Source organism: Aphelocoma coerulescens, chromosome 3, assembly GCF_041296385.1.
Source record: "Aphelocoma coerulescens isolate FSJ_1873_10779 chromosome 3, UR_Acoe_1.0, whole genome shotgun sequence".
Taxonomy (NCBI): Eukaryota; Metazoa; Chordata; class Aves; order Passeriformes; family Corvidae; genus Aphelocoma; species Aphelocoma coerulescens.
The window spans coordinates 71,811,709-71,827,293 of NC_091016.1; the positions used below are offsets into that span (position 1 = coordinate 71,811,709).

At 41.4% G+C, this 15,585-nt stretch overlaps 1 protein-coding gene and 1 long non-coding RNA gene across 6 annotated transcripts in view; one reads left to right on the plus strand and one right to left on the minus strand.

The window, feature by feature from the left end:
- TRMT11 (tRNA methyltransferase 11 homolog) overlaps window positions 1–7,521 on the minus strand; it is a 28,508-nt gene extending 20,987 nt beyond the window's left edge. The window contains exons 1-7 of one of the 2 annotated variants that reach the window (XM_069010841.1): window positions 7,411–7,516; window positions 6,685–6,802; window positions 5,426–5,491; window positions 4,619–4,692; window positions 3,308–3,389; window positions 3,116–3,208; window positions 1,942–2,076 (exon numbers count right to left, since the gene is read on the minus strand). In XM_069010841.1, the coding sequence (XP_068866942.1) occupies window positions 1,942–2,076; window positions 3,116–3,208; window positions 3,308–3,389; window positions 4,619–4,692; window positions 5,426–5,491; window positions 6,685–6,802; window positions 7,411–7,511 (669 nt within the window). In that variant the 5' untranslated portion in view covers window positions 7,512–7,516. Of the gene's footprint in view, window positions 1–1,941; window positions 2,077–3,115; window positions 3,209–3,307; window positions 3,390–4,618; window positions 4,693–5,425; window positions 5,492–6,684; window positions 6,803–7,410 lie in introns of both variants that reach the window. The other variant, XM_069010842.1, reaches the window with a different exon arrangement.
- A 9-nt stretch (window positions 7,522–7,530) lies between these two features.
- LOC138108330 (uncharacterized) lies at window positions 7,531–15,532 on the plus strand. Of its 4 annotated transcripts, none has more exons than XR_011149928.1 (6): window positions 7,531–7,906; window positions 8,150–8,329; window positions 9,260–9,398; window positions 9,560–9,672; window positions 9,956–10,270; window positions 10,559–15,532. It is a non-coding gene; the product is annotated as an uncharacterized lncRNA (long non-coding RNA). The 4 variants fall into 4 exon arrangements; XR_011149931.1 differs by having other exon boundaries at window positions 8,150–8,281; XR_011149930.1 differs by lacking the exon at window positions 9,560–9,672.
- The last annotated feature ends 53 nt before the right edge of the window (window positions 15,533–15,585 follow it).

Here is a 15,585-nt window from a genome sequence, read left to right on the forward strand (position 1 = left end):
GCTAACATTTTTACATCAGACTTCCAAAGTATGCTGGAGAAGACCAAAGCAATCTGGAACAAAACACATTCAAATACTATCCAACACTATACCCCCTACCTCTGCTCAGCATCAGTCTTACTGGGTTAACAAAATACACTTGCCTATTTTTTTCATGTTGGTTTACTCATTTTTAAACGCTTCGGGAATTCAGCACAGATGTGACAACAGCTGCAATGTTCTGCAGCATTGCCACAACCCAGGGTGCTTGCACATTAATCACATGCATGGAGAATATTCACAGGCCCTAACAGATCACTTGAATCTCTAACTTCCCTGTACACAAGCCACTGACCATAGCTGTACAACCTCTGCAGTGGTTCTCCCTCCTTCCTCCTTGACCCAGGACACGGCAAGCACATATTCCCATCAGTGGCTAGTGTCATTCTGGGTGTATCCTTTGAGAAGCCACTTTTTCCTCACAAAAACGTGAAAGACAAGATCAAATTTCCTCAGGATATCCTAATAATGCAGCAGGTTTAGAGCGCGTATGGCCAACAGGCAAGAACATTTGTAGCAAAGACCACGGATGACAGGCTCCAGAGAGTTTTTGTACTTGGTTCCTTCTGCACTGTCAGTGTTCCCTCAGGCAGGTATCTGCCTGTGGGTTGGACCCACTGATGTCCAAAGCCTCAGGGATCAGTCTGCACTTTTCCATGGAGGTGCCTGTCAGGATCACTTGAAGCACTTACAGAATGCTCCAGTGAGGCTGATGCCACTCAGCAGGCCCACTAGCCATCTACAGCTCTGTACATCTTTCTGTGTGTTTGAAACAGGTGGTTTCAGCTGCAGCCGTGTCCAAAAAAATGTAACACACAGCCCTAGCTGTGCAGTCTCACCGCTGTGCTGAGTTCTCTCAGTGGGTGGCAAGATAAAGGTGTGTTCCCACATACATCTTCTGTAGTGGTTTGGTCGAAAAATACTTATTACTATTTACCTTCTGTGAGATAAGAATTAGGAGAAAGCAAAGCAGGCACAAAACTTGAAAGAATATAAAGAAGTTTATTAACAGACCTAAAAGAAGAAAAAAAATAAATAAAATCATATCACACCTTCAGAACTCTTCTTCCCCCCCTTTCTCCCTTCTCCCACTGACAATGTAAAAAGACAACCCTTGAGATGTCCAGTCTGTTTACCACTTCCATAATAACCTTGTTCAGTTCACTTAGGGAGAGGAGTCTCTCTTGCTCATGCTATGGAGACATCTCCACAAGAAGTTCTCTCATGGTTTCAGTATCACAACGAGACAGCTGCCCGGGTTGGTTCTCTGCTCACATGTGAGAGTCCCTTCCCCAACTTGCAGCTTTTCCCACAACTGCTTTCGAGGGTCCAATCTTGAGCTACTGGGGTACCGTTTTAAGGAGGAGCTGTTCAGAAAAAAAGGTTCTCTTCACCCATCTCTGGGAGCATCTTCATCTCTAGAAATAGAGGCCTTCCGCCTTCCCTGGGAGCAGGGGGAAAGGTGGGGGGAGGAGAAGAGTTCTGAAGGTGTGATATGATTTTATTTTTTTTTCCTTTTTTTAGGTCTGTTAATAAACTTCTTTATATTCTTTCAAGTTTTGTGCCTGCTTTGCTTTCTCCTAATTCTTATCTCACAGAAGGTAAATAGTAATAAAGTATTTTGGACCAAACCACTACAGTAAATTGGTGTTTCCGCCCAGTTACAAACTGAACCTGCTACAACTTCATTTTTTTCCACCTCTAAATTGTTCAGTAAAGACACTTTTTCCTAGTCACAGTAAGGACTCCCGAGAACATAATGCATCAGAGCACTATGCAGTGACAGATTCAGACAATTGTATTCTCTGCTTCTATTAAAAGTCAAAACATTTTTTTACATTTAAACTGAAGGACACTCTCCTGAAAGTACAAACTTATAAGAACTGAAACAAGCATACTCACCCATCTACCAAAATACAGATGAATGGGGTCCTCTGGAACATCATTTGGGTTCATTCCATAATCTTCCAAAATCCAAAAGATGTGTTCTGGATTCTTTAAATTTACTTTTCCTTTGAATGGAAGAAATTCAAGGGCCTATACAATAAAGAAAAACAGAGTCAAAAAAACACAGGGTCAATTTTTTAAATAGGTACCTTCCCCTACAAGAAAAAAAAAACAACAAAACCTAACAAACAAAAAAACAGCAAAAAACCAAACCACAGTTTCACTTGTGAGAAATTGTGTATTAGTATTAAAAAGTACATTCAATTTTCTCTGGATTTTTGAAATGCCTTTCTTGTAAACAAAAATAGCTCAAATGATTACGGATTAGAAATCAGGACCATACACTTTTTATTAACTGAACAGAACTCAACTTTAGAGGAAATTAACTGTGCATATTAATTATGCAATTTTCAAGCTATAAGAACAACGGGATGTGAAATTTCAGTGACGTGCAGCTACAACAATTTACATACTCAGCATTATTTCTTTTACACCAAAACTGAACAATCAGGGAAGAACATCTACTACTAATACAGATAATTTCAGTCTCTGTAAATGAAATAAATTGAATAAATAGCTGCCAAAATAGAATGTGGAAGAGCAGAAATAAACGGTAATTTGGAAAAAATTTCTAATTAAAATACTGATATAGTTAGGAAGAGAGCACAAGTGCAGACAAAAGCATGATGACAGAACAGGAGATCAGCACACAGTCCACAGCTTGCAGCTGAAGTCACTTGTTCCACATTCTTCAACAATAAAAGCCTAATAAGGAGATAAGTAACGGATTTTCCAGAAATCTAGCACTTAACTCTAGCCATTTGAATCTTATATTTTTGAGCAATAAGCTTCAGTTTCCCCAGCACACTGGGCTGAAATCAGCAGTGATATTTGTTTGGCTTTGTAGATGCCCTACACAGCCAGTTAAGAGGGGGAAAAAAAAAAAAAAGTCGTGAATTCTGAGGGAATGTTAATTCAGACACAAAGATCTCATTTAGACCTGATAAGACATAAGCCATAAACTTCCTTAAGATCTTCAAGAAACCCAAACTTAAATGCACTGATAGCATGGAATAGGAACAACATGAACAAATTAAACTAAACAAAGATTTCTTAACCATATACTTACATCAATCTTTTTTATTTTCTGTGCTTGGGTCAGTGTTTTATTAAATGTATGAATATGTATTTTGTAAGTAGAGTCTGACTGTAGATACGGAAGCTGAAAAAAAAAAGGCAAAGACATTTTCATCAGCACAGATGCAGTGCTATTCAGTGTGGGCTTACAGAACCACATTATCCAGATTCTTTATATGCATACCATCTTGTCTGTTGGATAGTTCTTCAAAGATGCATAGAGCTCCCCTGCAGATCTTCCATGACCCCACAGTTCAAATATAGACCTGAAATGACAAAGTTTTTGAGAGTGCAGTCATACAGCAGGGAAAATGCCTTACAGATACTTACTCCTTTTAACCTTCTTAACCATCATATTTAGGCTTTACTTCATGAAGTTAAAGTGTTAAAGTGTGGCATTTAATTCTTGACAAATGTTTTAATTTTTGTTTGTAACAATGACAGGCTTATTTTTAATCCTAGGCTAATGTTTCATTGATGCTTTTCTTTGTTTGGTAACATGTACCAAAAGTTTCAGAGCTTTTCATGTTGATTAGCAGTGCAATGGAGGTGCTCCAGTGATCTTATTCTAAAACTAACAGTCCCCACAACCAGCAGTAGGCCAGAAAAACAAGCCATGGGCTAGTTATGCTTCCTACATAAAATCAGCATACATTAGCTGAGAGAGCACAGTGTGCAGAACATCTGCAAGCTGTTTTGTCATACTTTACTTCCTCAGTTGCCTACAGCTGCTTTTTGAAGTGCACTGCTCCATTCTTTAGGCAAGAGAGGAGAGTCCAAGTCATTTTAGGTAAAACTGAATACCTGACACAATAAGCACTCAACAGGGACTATGCATCACTCTGCAGAGGGGCCCAAGCTCTGAAGAACACAGCACAAACACCAGAAATTTAGTATGGTCAGAGAGACATAGCATACCTGTGCTGCTTCTCATCCTGAACCATACCTCAAGGCATCTCTCACGTGCCTCACTGGAAAGCATGTTATTCAGACACCTCTAAAAAGATGAACAATCACTCTCCAGCATATTCCTGTGCTTTTGAATTTCCCAGAAGGGACCTCTGCTGCAGCAGTCTGAGCTGAAGGCTCAGATGCCAGCAATAAGGGAGGGTGGCACAACCGTTCCCTTCCAAAAGTGATTGTCAGTTTTTCCATATCACTGGTTTTATCTTTTAATTCCATACATATTTTAGAACAAGCCACTAACTCAACATTATTCACGGCACATAAAACATGAGTGATGTTACAAGTACTGTCTCTGGAGTGAAGAACACCATTTTGAGACCCTGAATTGATCATACACTGAGGAAAGAGCACAGGCCTGCTACGTAATCTGTCCTACAATAGTCCTACAGGCTCCAGTAACATCTTCTCAATTCTAGAGGGAGTCAGACTCTTTATTTTATGACTCCATATAAAATTGATATTTGTCACACTGTAACAGAACAAAATTCCACAGCTTATGTTATTATTTACAAGCTTTTTCATCTCTTACTTGGCACATACTGTCCGCTTCATTAGGCCCCTTGCCATCTCTTCCAAAGGAATATTGAGAATCCAGAATGGAGACTGCAATCAAGAGAAAGTAAGTGATGCAAATACCTAGCTGGAGGATGTCACATGAATTACACAACTACACAACTCTGTTCTATAAAAACAGAACATACATACTAAAGATAAAAAAAAATCAATAAAAAATAAATATGCTAACTTTAATCATACACAGAACATGGGGATAAAATAATTAACTTGAGACAAAACTATTTACTCAGCTTGAATGTCTGAGTATTATGTATTTAATTTTTCCAACATAATTTTGACTTGGTAAAATATTGTTTGCACTTCTCTTCATTATTCATCTTCTAAAGACTGAAAACACCTCGTTACACACAAGCAGTAACTAAATCCCAATAACATTCTCTGACCAAGCACTGAGACCAGAATCATACAGCTTTCTAGCTGCACTCCTCATCTGTCTCACTGATTTTTAGGCAAACACCAATTCCAAACTGTTGAGTGTTTTCAGGGTTTAGCTATCCTAAAAAGCAAGGAGAGCCTCCCAGCAGATGGCACTGCTTCTTTTCATGCTGGTAAGTGAAGACATCCTGAGGTGCATAATGTGCATCTTTTTTTCAGTTCTGAGTCTTTACTGAAATTGAGAATTCCTAATTTTTGGGAAGATTCCTGATTTTCCTAAGAAACTTCAATATTTATTCAGCTACCTACATTTAACAAAAATACTGTGAAGAATATACTTGCATACCATACACACACTCAAGTAAAATATTTGGTCCCAACTTACATTTACACGAATTTCCTGCTCGCCACTGAACTGTCCACCACAAAGGGAGAGCAATGATGTTATTTCCTAAAGTGAAAATATAAAAGTTAGGCTTTAGAATCATTAACTAATAAAGAAAGAAAGAAAAAAAGAAAGAGGAGAAGAAAGGGCAGCATAACACAAATTCTAGTGCAGATGGAGGATAGGGCAGAAGTTCACAATTCAGATTGTATATACTGTTCATGGACTGAAAATTAAGACTTTCCTGCTATAAAAACAACTTTCTCTGAATTCATTGGCAAATGTCAGCAATCAAATCCCACCGTTTCGCATTTTCTCCTTCATCAGAATCTTTACTGTTCAATCCTACACTCTCACAACAATACTCCTCTTACAATATTACCCACTCTCTTTGTAATATATTTTCCTGACTAATTCACATAAAAGTGATGTTTCACTAGTAACACTGACCCTGGGCCAGGATGAGCAGATCATCTGGCTAAAAAATCTGTCCTTGCTTGTTTCATAAAGTTTTTGACAAATCATGTCCCTAACACAGCTCATCACAAGATCAAACAAGCTGAGCAGTTACCACAATACAGGAAAAGGGAAATGGCTCTGTTTTCTTCAGCAGCTATATCAACCAAGTGTCACCAAAACCTTGGTATTAAAAAGAAAAACTTTCTATGTTACATATGTATCATCTTCTTTTTACTTTATCTGATGACCTTTCCTAAAGAAAAATGGGGTTGATCATAATAAATACATAAATTCAGGTTCCAGTCCCACAAAGCAAATAGTAAAAAGCAATGCACAGAAAAAAACTTAATGAAAACAAGGAAAATAAATTATTCAAGACACACTAAACATTTTGTAACATGTATAATGATGACCTACCAATTCTAACAGAATAACTCTGTATTTCAGCACTATTTTAAACAATAACATACTATCCTGGATATTATTAGCTCTTCTAAATGGTGCCTAGAAGAGCCTTTAGGGTATCAAAAGTTCTTAAAGTGTATGGCAACTCTGTAAGTTATTATGGGAAAAAAAATAATCACAAATCAACTTTACAAACTGCATGGAAACAAACACTCAGGATCACAAGCCAAAAGCAAGCAGCCCTCAGTGCTGCCGGTGGGAGGGAGCCTCACAACCAGGACACCACCAAGGCCTTGGAGACCTCTGCTCCATCCCGGTCATGACACAGGCCCTAGGACTTCAGAGAAGCCCCATCCCTGCTGCTCCCCAAACCCTACTCCTGAAGACCAAGATACCTGCAACCCTCCTGGCCTCGCACATCTCCATAAACACGTGGGATAGAGAATCAGAGGCTCAGTTTGGCTGGAAGACATCTCTGCAATCACCGAGTCCAACCGATGAGCGAACACCACCCTGTGAACCAGACCATGGCACATCCACTCTTTCCTGGAACACCTGCATGGACGGTGACTCCACCACCTCCCTGGGCAGAGGGCATCGAGAGGGCACCCCCGTGTGCCCAGGGCAGCACCAGCCATCCCTGCACTCAGGGCACGCTGGCGGGAGCTGACATACAACTTAAACAAACTTTAAAGTCACCAAAGCCAAAAACTTGAAAGCGCTTTTGTAACCCCAGCTTCCATTTCTCTCATGGAGCCCCGAGCACTCTGCTGGGAACCTCTCCTAGCGCCAGAGGCTCTGGAAAAGCGAGTGGCAAGGAAGATGCTGCCCTAAAGCCACCACGCGGAGGCTCTCCATGAGCCTGGGGCAGAAGAGGGAACCTCATGCCTGGGGATCCCTTCGCACAGGACGCGGGGAGCGGCGAGGGAAGGGGCGCCGGGCGCTCCTCGCTCCCGGCTCTCCCCGAGAGAGGTGATCCCCGCCGGGGTCCAGCTCCCCCGGGCACACCCGCGGCCGCGCTGCCCAGGAGCGCCCCGGAGGAGAGGGGAGGGCAGCGCCTCGCCCGGTCACTGCCCCTGGCCCCGGTCCTGGCCGCGATCCCAGCCCCGCACAGTGCTCACCGGCAGGCGGAACTCAAGGTGCTCCTGCGCCAGCAGCAGCAGATAGCGCCGGAGAGCCGGAGCCGCCAGCGCCATGTCCGGCCATCCCCCGCCTCCCGCATGCGCCGCCGGGCGGGAGGAGCTCGGGAAAGGGCGTGTGGCGGAGGGGCCCCTGCAGCGCCGAGAGCGGGGTACGGGGCTGCGCGAACTCTTCAGGAATTACTGCTCATTTCATCCCCTCCTTATTCTCCTTGTAGTTTTACTTTGGGTGTGCTTTATCACGCACGCCACGTGTCGGTACAGCAGTGCCTGCGTATGGTTTATAAATAACTCCATGCACACTGGGGACACGCTCGCTCAGGGGTGTTTCACTGGCAGGAGCGCGCTGCGGCCTCTCCCGGCCGCATTTAAGGATCTGGAGCATTAAATAACATTAAGAATTAACAGGTGCCAAAGGAGTCGTGTTCGTTTTTCCGTGGGAAGGAGGTCAGCGCCGGCGGCGTGGGTGTCGCAGCAGGTAGAGAAACACATTCCCAGGAAAGGAGCAGAGGTGTGGCGGTCCGGCAGAGGGGCAAAAAGGGGTTTGTCTTGCAGATTATATTTTATTTTAATATCTAGTCTTGATAACTGTAATCCCGTAGTCACTGATCTCTCTGTTGTGTTGATCTGGAAGGTTTGCTTTATCCAGATTTTGGTAAGCTGTTTATTAGGACCAGGCCAGGTCAGCACTGAACTCATGTTCTGTGTTTCTTTTGAACAGCTTTCTTTTTCTAGATGGCTAAGATTTTGCTCACGACCTGCAAGCACTGCACGGAACACCTTCTTTATGCATCTCCATAATCTCATCCTGCAGCTTCTCCAGTTATCCCTTCCTGCAGCAATCAAAACTGAGGTTACTGTGAAGCTTTAGTCCTGATGATTGACAAGAAAGCAATCTAAGGTGACCTGGCAGCTAAACATGAGCTTTCCTAGAGGAGAAAGAAAAGAGATAGATGTCGATCTGGCTTGTTCACCTCAGTAGTTGAGTGCTGAGACCCAGCAATAGACACATTGCTGAACTGCTGACAAAGCCTGTGAGCCTGAGATTGCTTATAAAATCTTGGAATTATTGAGAGAGCTTTAGTGGAAGAAGTCTGCTTTTGTTTTTCCAATCTGTCTCAGTTTAAATTTCTTAGCTGTACTGCTTCCCTTTTAGAAACTCCTTAGATGGGGTTGTTGGTATTATTTTTAAGCATAATCTCTTTGAAACTGGCTTTTGCTTGCTTTATCTGCACTGCTTTACCTTCGGGGCACTGCTCTCTGTTCTCACAAGGTGAATACCTGTTTTTCACTGATACTGTTTCCTACAGAAGACTTTAGGAAAAGCCCTGTTTTTTTTCTTGCTCTTGGCTTGAGGATCCATGCAAAATCTCTGGCAGTGTGTACATGTTGCTCAAGTTTGAAAGTGAATGTGCATTACTAAGTAAGATTTACAGAGTATTTGATTCTGACATAAAAACAAAATGCTTTTCAGATGCTGTGTTTGGAAATGGAACATACATTCCTGTAATGCCACTGAGGAGAATCAAGCAGTTTGTTAGTGTGGATGTGGGGAGTCATTTTAAAAACATTACATAACTCTTTTAGGGAGGGGAAAGGAAGAAAAATTACCCTTTTTTTAGCCTTCAGGGGAGTTTTATGTACACAAAGTATAATTACTCAACTTGAAATTTATCCAGGAAGCTAGAATTAACCACCTTCCTCTCACAAAAAATACAGCAACGGGATCATACAACAATCACGAGTTTCAACTTAAAAAGTGAGAGACCATGAATGAAAAGCCATTATTTCATGTGTGCTGTTGCTTATTATTCCCAATTCCCTTCTGCAGGGATCGTGTTGCTCACCCCCTGCACACTTCCAGACCCAGAGGCAACACACGTGTTTTTTGACTGACCTGCAGGTTCTGCTGGGGAATTTCAGGAACCCTGTCCCTGCTCATGGGTTCATGTGCAACATCACCAACATATGTATGTGAGCAAATGCCCATGAAATCTTACTTTTAAAACAACAATCTTTTCAAAATACAGAAATACCCGATATATAATTCAGTTGTTGAACTGTTCAGAATTTGCATTTCTATCCATTTCCCCGTAGAAAATCCAGCTCTGATCCTGTGTTTTAACTTCAGATGTCCTTGAAAATATCAACTCTACTTATGTGCTACCTGGAAACTCCGGTTTGCATATTTCAACCGGTGGATACGACCCAGCAAAGACATGGTTATAGCACATTGAGATCTCTGTAGGTATATAGAAGTCTGCCCCTAATTCGTCAGAATAACCACGTCCTGCACAGATAGTCCATATCCTAAGCACATGGAATGTCACAGGTGGTGGGCAGCCCATGTACCGGGAGAGGTGAGGCACTTGCACCTCTGCCTGCCCGCGGGCTGTAGCCGGCAGACATGGCTGTGTAGCACAGCCTTTTAAGGGAGAACAATCTATTCTCCCTTTGTCTTCTTCACTAAATAGGGTCCTGCAGACAGCGACGCGCTCGATAACTGGATTTTCACTTCTCCTTGCAGTGCCTGATGAGGAAAATCCCCCTGCTCCCACCATGTATTGGAGTGTCGGCTCCAGATAATATTTTCTGTGCATAGAAACTTCCACAGTCTGAGGGAACCTTGTCGGCACGGCGTGAATTTGTCCACCTTTAATCAGCGTTCAGGCAGGAGACAGGCTTCCCACCCCCGTGCATGGGTTGGTGTGCCGCTGCTGCCGCTCGGGGAATGGTTTGCTCTCTCCCCAGCTCAGCCAGCACTGCATCAGATTGTTTGGGAAGTCCGCGGGGCTGCCGGGTACCAGGATAAAGTTCTTGAAAAGGCGTCATTGCAAGAAGAGTGAGTACTGCGCTATGTTTGTGTTGCACGGAGGCTGCGGGGTTTGATCGGTAACTGCGGGACCGGTGGAGCACCGTGTATGTAAACTTGTAAGCATAACTTACTGCCCTGTGCTCCTAAATTACCTCTGAATTTACGCTGAATCACTTCTACTTTCTTCATTGCCGTAGAATTATGAGTGGACTTTAAATCTTCAGATATTTAACGTCTTTTTCAGTAGCCTTGCCTCTCACCCGGGCAAAACTCTTCCAAAAAATATCTGGTTGGTTTGTTGTTTTTCCTTCACAGCTGACCGTGCACACAGAAACCACAGTTACAGCCAGTCACTGATTTGTTTCCTCCTTGAGTGCCATAAAAAATTTTCAAGAAATGGAAGGAGATAAAGGGCAAAGTGCTAAAGCTACCGGTGCTGTGGGTGACCTGAGGAAAAGCTGGCAGACCTGGGCGGAGGATCACATTGAGTATCAGAGGAAGAATCCGTTCAGCAGCGATGACAGGCTTGCGTCTAAACCTGCGCATACTCACAGAGGAGATCCTACCTATGGGAGACCCCCTGAAGGGTCTCGGACAGAGCAGAGAGGGAAAGATGCTCACTCACATGTAGGTAAAGAAGTAGAAGAGCTGTGCCTGATCATCAGAAGAACTGGAGAGGTGGGAGAAGATGGACACGTGAGTGTGACATTTGGGCAGCTGTTTGAGACATATGTGACTATTTCCAATAAAGTAGTGGGAATCTTGTTAAGAGCCAGAAAACATGGTCTGGTTCATTTTGAAGGTGAAATGCTTTGGCAAGGAAAAGATGATGATGTGGTCATCACTTTACTACAATAAGGCTTTGTCCTGGAATGAACTTAGCTGCATGGTTCCATTTGGAGAAACAGATCTAGATACCATCTTCACAGGTTTTGATTACAGAATTTCAACTCGGCTACCTACTGGGATGCAGGAGAGGAAATGGGCGAGAAGGATAAAGCATATTTTTGTAAAAGTGGTAGAGATTTGGACAGAAATCACATCTTAGGAGCTAATCCATCACACTGACATTGGATTGTCCTTATTATCATCTACTACCAAGTATATGACAGTTTTTGAAATAACTCTGCTGGCTTACCGCTTTTAGGTTACTGAAAGTATAAATTACTAATTTGCTATCCTACAACACCGATTCTTGCAGGTTGTGAAATACTTACTGCATGGGAGACTGGGATTTGTAAAGTGTGGAATTGAAAACTCTTGTGAGAATTCATAGACTTCTTCAAACAAAGAGCCTGGTATATAGCAAAAGTTAAGGTTCAATTAAACATGGTTAAAATGAATAAATGGAAGTTATTTTCATGAAGTAGATGGAAATTCCCAAACTTACAAAAATAACACAGCAAGGATACTTGATGGTTCCTAAATTAGTTGCATCTTGCTTGTATTTTGGACAGCTGCACTAGTTCTGGTATTTAATAGTCTAATCTTACAATCATATCTTCTCCAAACCTTTTGTGTCTCTTGTTCTTTTTCTTCTCTATCTCACACCATTTTTACCTGTTCTGTTCTTCTGACACTTTAGAAGAAGTCAACAAAGCTCTTCAGCCTTTTTTGGTGAATTCAGCTACACCCCTTCATAGAAGGTAGGGTGCCACAATGTAAAGATGCAAAAGTCAACAGAAATTCTGTATTGGGGCACCTGTGCATTCATAAGGAAAAAAAAAAAAAAGGCTCTTCTTTCACCAAAATGTAGCAATGTTTTTTACAAGAGGAGAGTAGAGATACTGTAGTGCCAAATGCATAAATAAAAGTCTAGCAGCACAGTCCCATACCTCGTTTATCTGCTTTCAGAGCACAGTTGTGAGCTCTCCAGACTGTTTAAAAGAAAAATAAAGGATTGGGTTAAAAATAGTTGTAGTAGTGCTATGAAAATAATCAGGAGCTGTATTTACAAGAGTTCCCACCAATAAAGCTGCATAATTTGAAATCTAAAGTTCTATTTTCTATCAGTACAAATAAAAGCTGCTGTGTGGTGCTAACTACACTACTTGATGGGTCTTTAAAGTACAATACTTTCCTGCATCAAAAGGATATTAAAATTTAATATAAATTAAGATTATTTGATAAAAGTGATGTGTAATTTTATGCTATTTATATAAAAGAAGTCCTGTTGCAAAAAGCCTGAAAGAATGGGGTTCTGTTTTGATATTTTCATCCAATGGGGATTTGCATCAAACTAAGTCTTTTGACTGAAGGATTTCATTATTACTCTGCCTCCTTTTTTTTCTGGTGAAAAGACAATGAAAATAGAAAAAAAAGAAATTAATGTGCTGAAATAAGTGTATCTGGGGAACAGGGGAGTCGTAGAGAATGGGTTTTAATCACCATATAATTTTACCACATTGAAAAAGGGGGAATATGTGTTGCACCAGGCACTGCTGCTGTGTTCCCTTAGGTTTCAAACCCACTGCTTCTTTCCAAATCTACATCTTGCAGCTGAAAACAAGACATGTCGTTTGTGATCTTAACATATTTAAGATGCTTTGTTCTTTTTGGAAAAGCACTTCTTGCCAAATGACATGGGCACACCTCAGGGTATTTCAGCTCCCGTTAGAGGAATCTTTACATATATTTGGATTTCAAAACAAATTGAGCTTTTTATAGTGCAGCCATCGAATGAGTTTTGTTTAATTCTAGCAGTTCTGAAATCCACTCAGTTCTGCTGAAGTGTTAGCTCATAACTTGCAGGAAGCAGCATCAGGCACTTCAAGTGTCACCAGCTGATTAACAGGATGGCAGTATCAGGAAAAATAATACATTGCTGGACATGGTACAAATAATTAATTCTAAGACACAACGTGAGGCAGTATGTCGCCTGAGCACCATAAGATGCAAGTCCAGCCCATGTAAATTTACTAGATTTTAATTAAGGCTGGCTCAAACAAATATCAGTAATCTAGGCTCTCACTGCCATGTAAGTGGTAGATGCTTCAGTACATCTACAAGCAGTTTAAGTACACCTCTGATCAAAACAGAAGCAAGCAGAGCAAGCCCTTAATGCCATGGTCTTACCTACTTTGTAAGCAACTAAAAAAACTTTGCTCTATTATTATATTTTTAATAGAACCAAGGATTACTATATAACAAAACTATTATTTATAGAGGGATTTTTTTGTTTTTAAACAGTTACAGAGCCATGTTTCCTGCCTGCCAGCTTTAGATGAGCATTCTGGAAAGAGTGACTGAAATCTTTCTGTGTGCCCATGCAATGATTATAAACACCGACCTGCCAAACTGGCTCAGCACACAGGTTGACAAATCCAGTCTCGTGCTTCCAGCAATAGCCAGTATTGAAAACAAAAAGGACTAAAAGATAGATAATAGAACTGGTCAGCTTGCCCACTGGTACACTCCAAAATAAAAAAATCACTCCTAAAGCCTGTATAGTCATGAATGCATCGTATCTAATGCACATGACTTAGTTTAGCTACGAGTTTTACACAATTATACTTCTTCATCTGTGATGTGATTAGATTAACATCTACTGCTGAAACAGGAATTTAAACTTTTCAATATGCAACCTTTATTTTCAGCAGGCTCCCCTTAGAGTAAATAGAATAGAATTCATTAAATTATTTTTGCAGGAATAGTAGCATGTGAGGGGTTTTAGTATTACAGATTATTTGGAGCAGTAAGTAAATGCCAACCTTCTAAAAGGTGTTCTTGCCCTACTAAGTACCTTTCAGCTCTTTAAATCTCTCCTAAACTTCACTTTGTGACAGATTCCCTCAGTGACCTTTCCTTCCACTTGAAGCCTGTAAACTCTGCATCTGTTTTGGACTGTACATCGTATAGGAATTAGCTGTGGTTTGTCTTGTCTAACACTGAAGGCACTTTCACCATTTCAATAAATGTTGCACAGTAGTTTGAAATTACTGAGTTTTTATGCAGCATGTTATTGTTTCCAAGTTTCTCAAATTTCAAATACAATTTTCACTGGTTTGCTCCCATTTTCTTACTTTTATTTACAATTCACACTTAAAAAGACTTTGGAATAGTCTGAGAAGTTATTATCAATTTAAGCACAATTTTGTTTTATTTTTAGCAGCATTGTATGTGTATCTGTTTCACCCTTTCACCCTTTTATGCTTCAGCATAAAAGCATTATTCTCTGGGTTTGCGTTAGGTTGGGAGTTTATGTAAAACAATTGAGCAAAAGAGTACAAATAAAGCTTTGTCATTCCTAAACATGAGGTCAAAAAAGCAGCTTTTCTCGGGACTGCTAATACTGGATCAAAGAATAGAGCCAGCAGCAGTGGCTAAACAACTTTCCTTTGCTTCTCCAGGCTCTTGGAGAGTAAGAGCTTCTGAGTTCATGCTCCTTATTGATATTTGCTCCTTGGAAAGCTCTACAGATGATTTCTGAAGTTTTAATTAAAATTATTAAAAGCTTCTATAGAAGACAGTGACAAAGTTAACAGGATCTGCCCACTGCCTCTTCCAGGGGCTAGCCAGTAATTCAGAAACGTATTGGAAATATTAGGATAGGCTTTTCAGAAAGTATTTCTTCACCTAATTAAAAAAATCATTTGCAGAGGCCAAGAATGCTTGTCAATGCAGAAGGAAAACAGACCACAGCCCTGCGCTGAAAACCACTAACGAGAGGCTGAGCATTCCTCTCAGTAATTAGTGTGCCTCTGTTTAATGCTTTTGTTATTTCAGCTGTTTTGAGGCCTGTCTGTTGCTGTCAGGGAACACAGGAATTCCCCATCTTTCTCTTCAGCAAAACCCTGGAAGCGACATTATACCCACATTTTTACCTTTCCAGTCATGCCACTAGTGGGGCCCTTCTCCAAAGTTAAGATATAAAAGTTGGCCTTTGTGCTTTCATGTATATTTGGCAATGTACGGAGTCTGGCTGGGATGGAGGTAACTTCCTTCTGAGCATCCCAGGTTTTGGGTGTGACTGGAAGAGTGTTCGTAACACAGCAGTTCTGGTGAGCAGTGCGTGCACATCATCAGGGCCTTCTCTCTTCTGGCTCTGCCCTTCCAGTGGGCAGAAAGCTTGGAGAGAGCACAACCTGCACACCTAGCACAGACTGGCCAGCAAGGATATTCCATGACATAAAATGTCTGGAATAAAAGCTGAAGAGAGGGCTTTTTTTGGTGGGGGAGGGGGGGCATTGCTACTGGCCCGATTGTGGGAGGTCATGAGTTACCTTTGCATCGCACACCTTGGCTTTTTTCTTCCTCTTTCCTTCACATATTAAACTGTCTTTCTCTCAACTTACGAGTTTTCTCATTTTGGTCTTTTTGTTCTGTCATCCCACTGGGGTGAG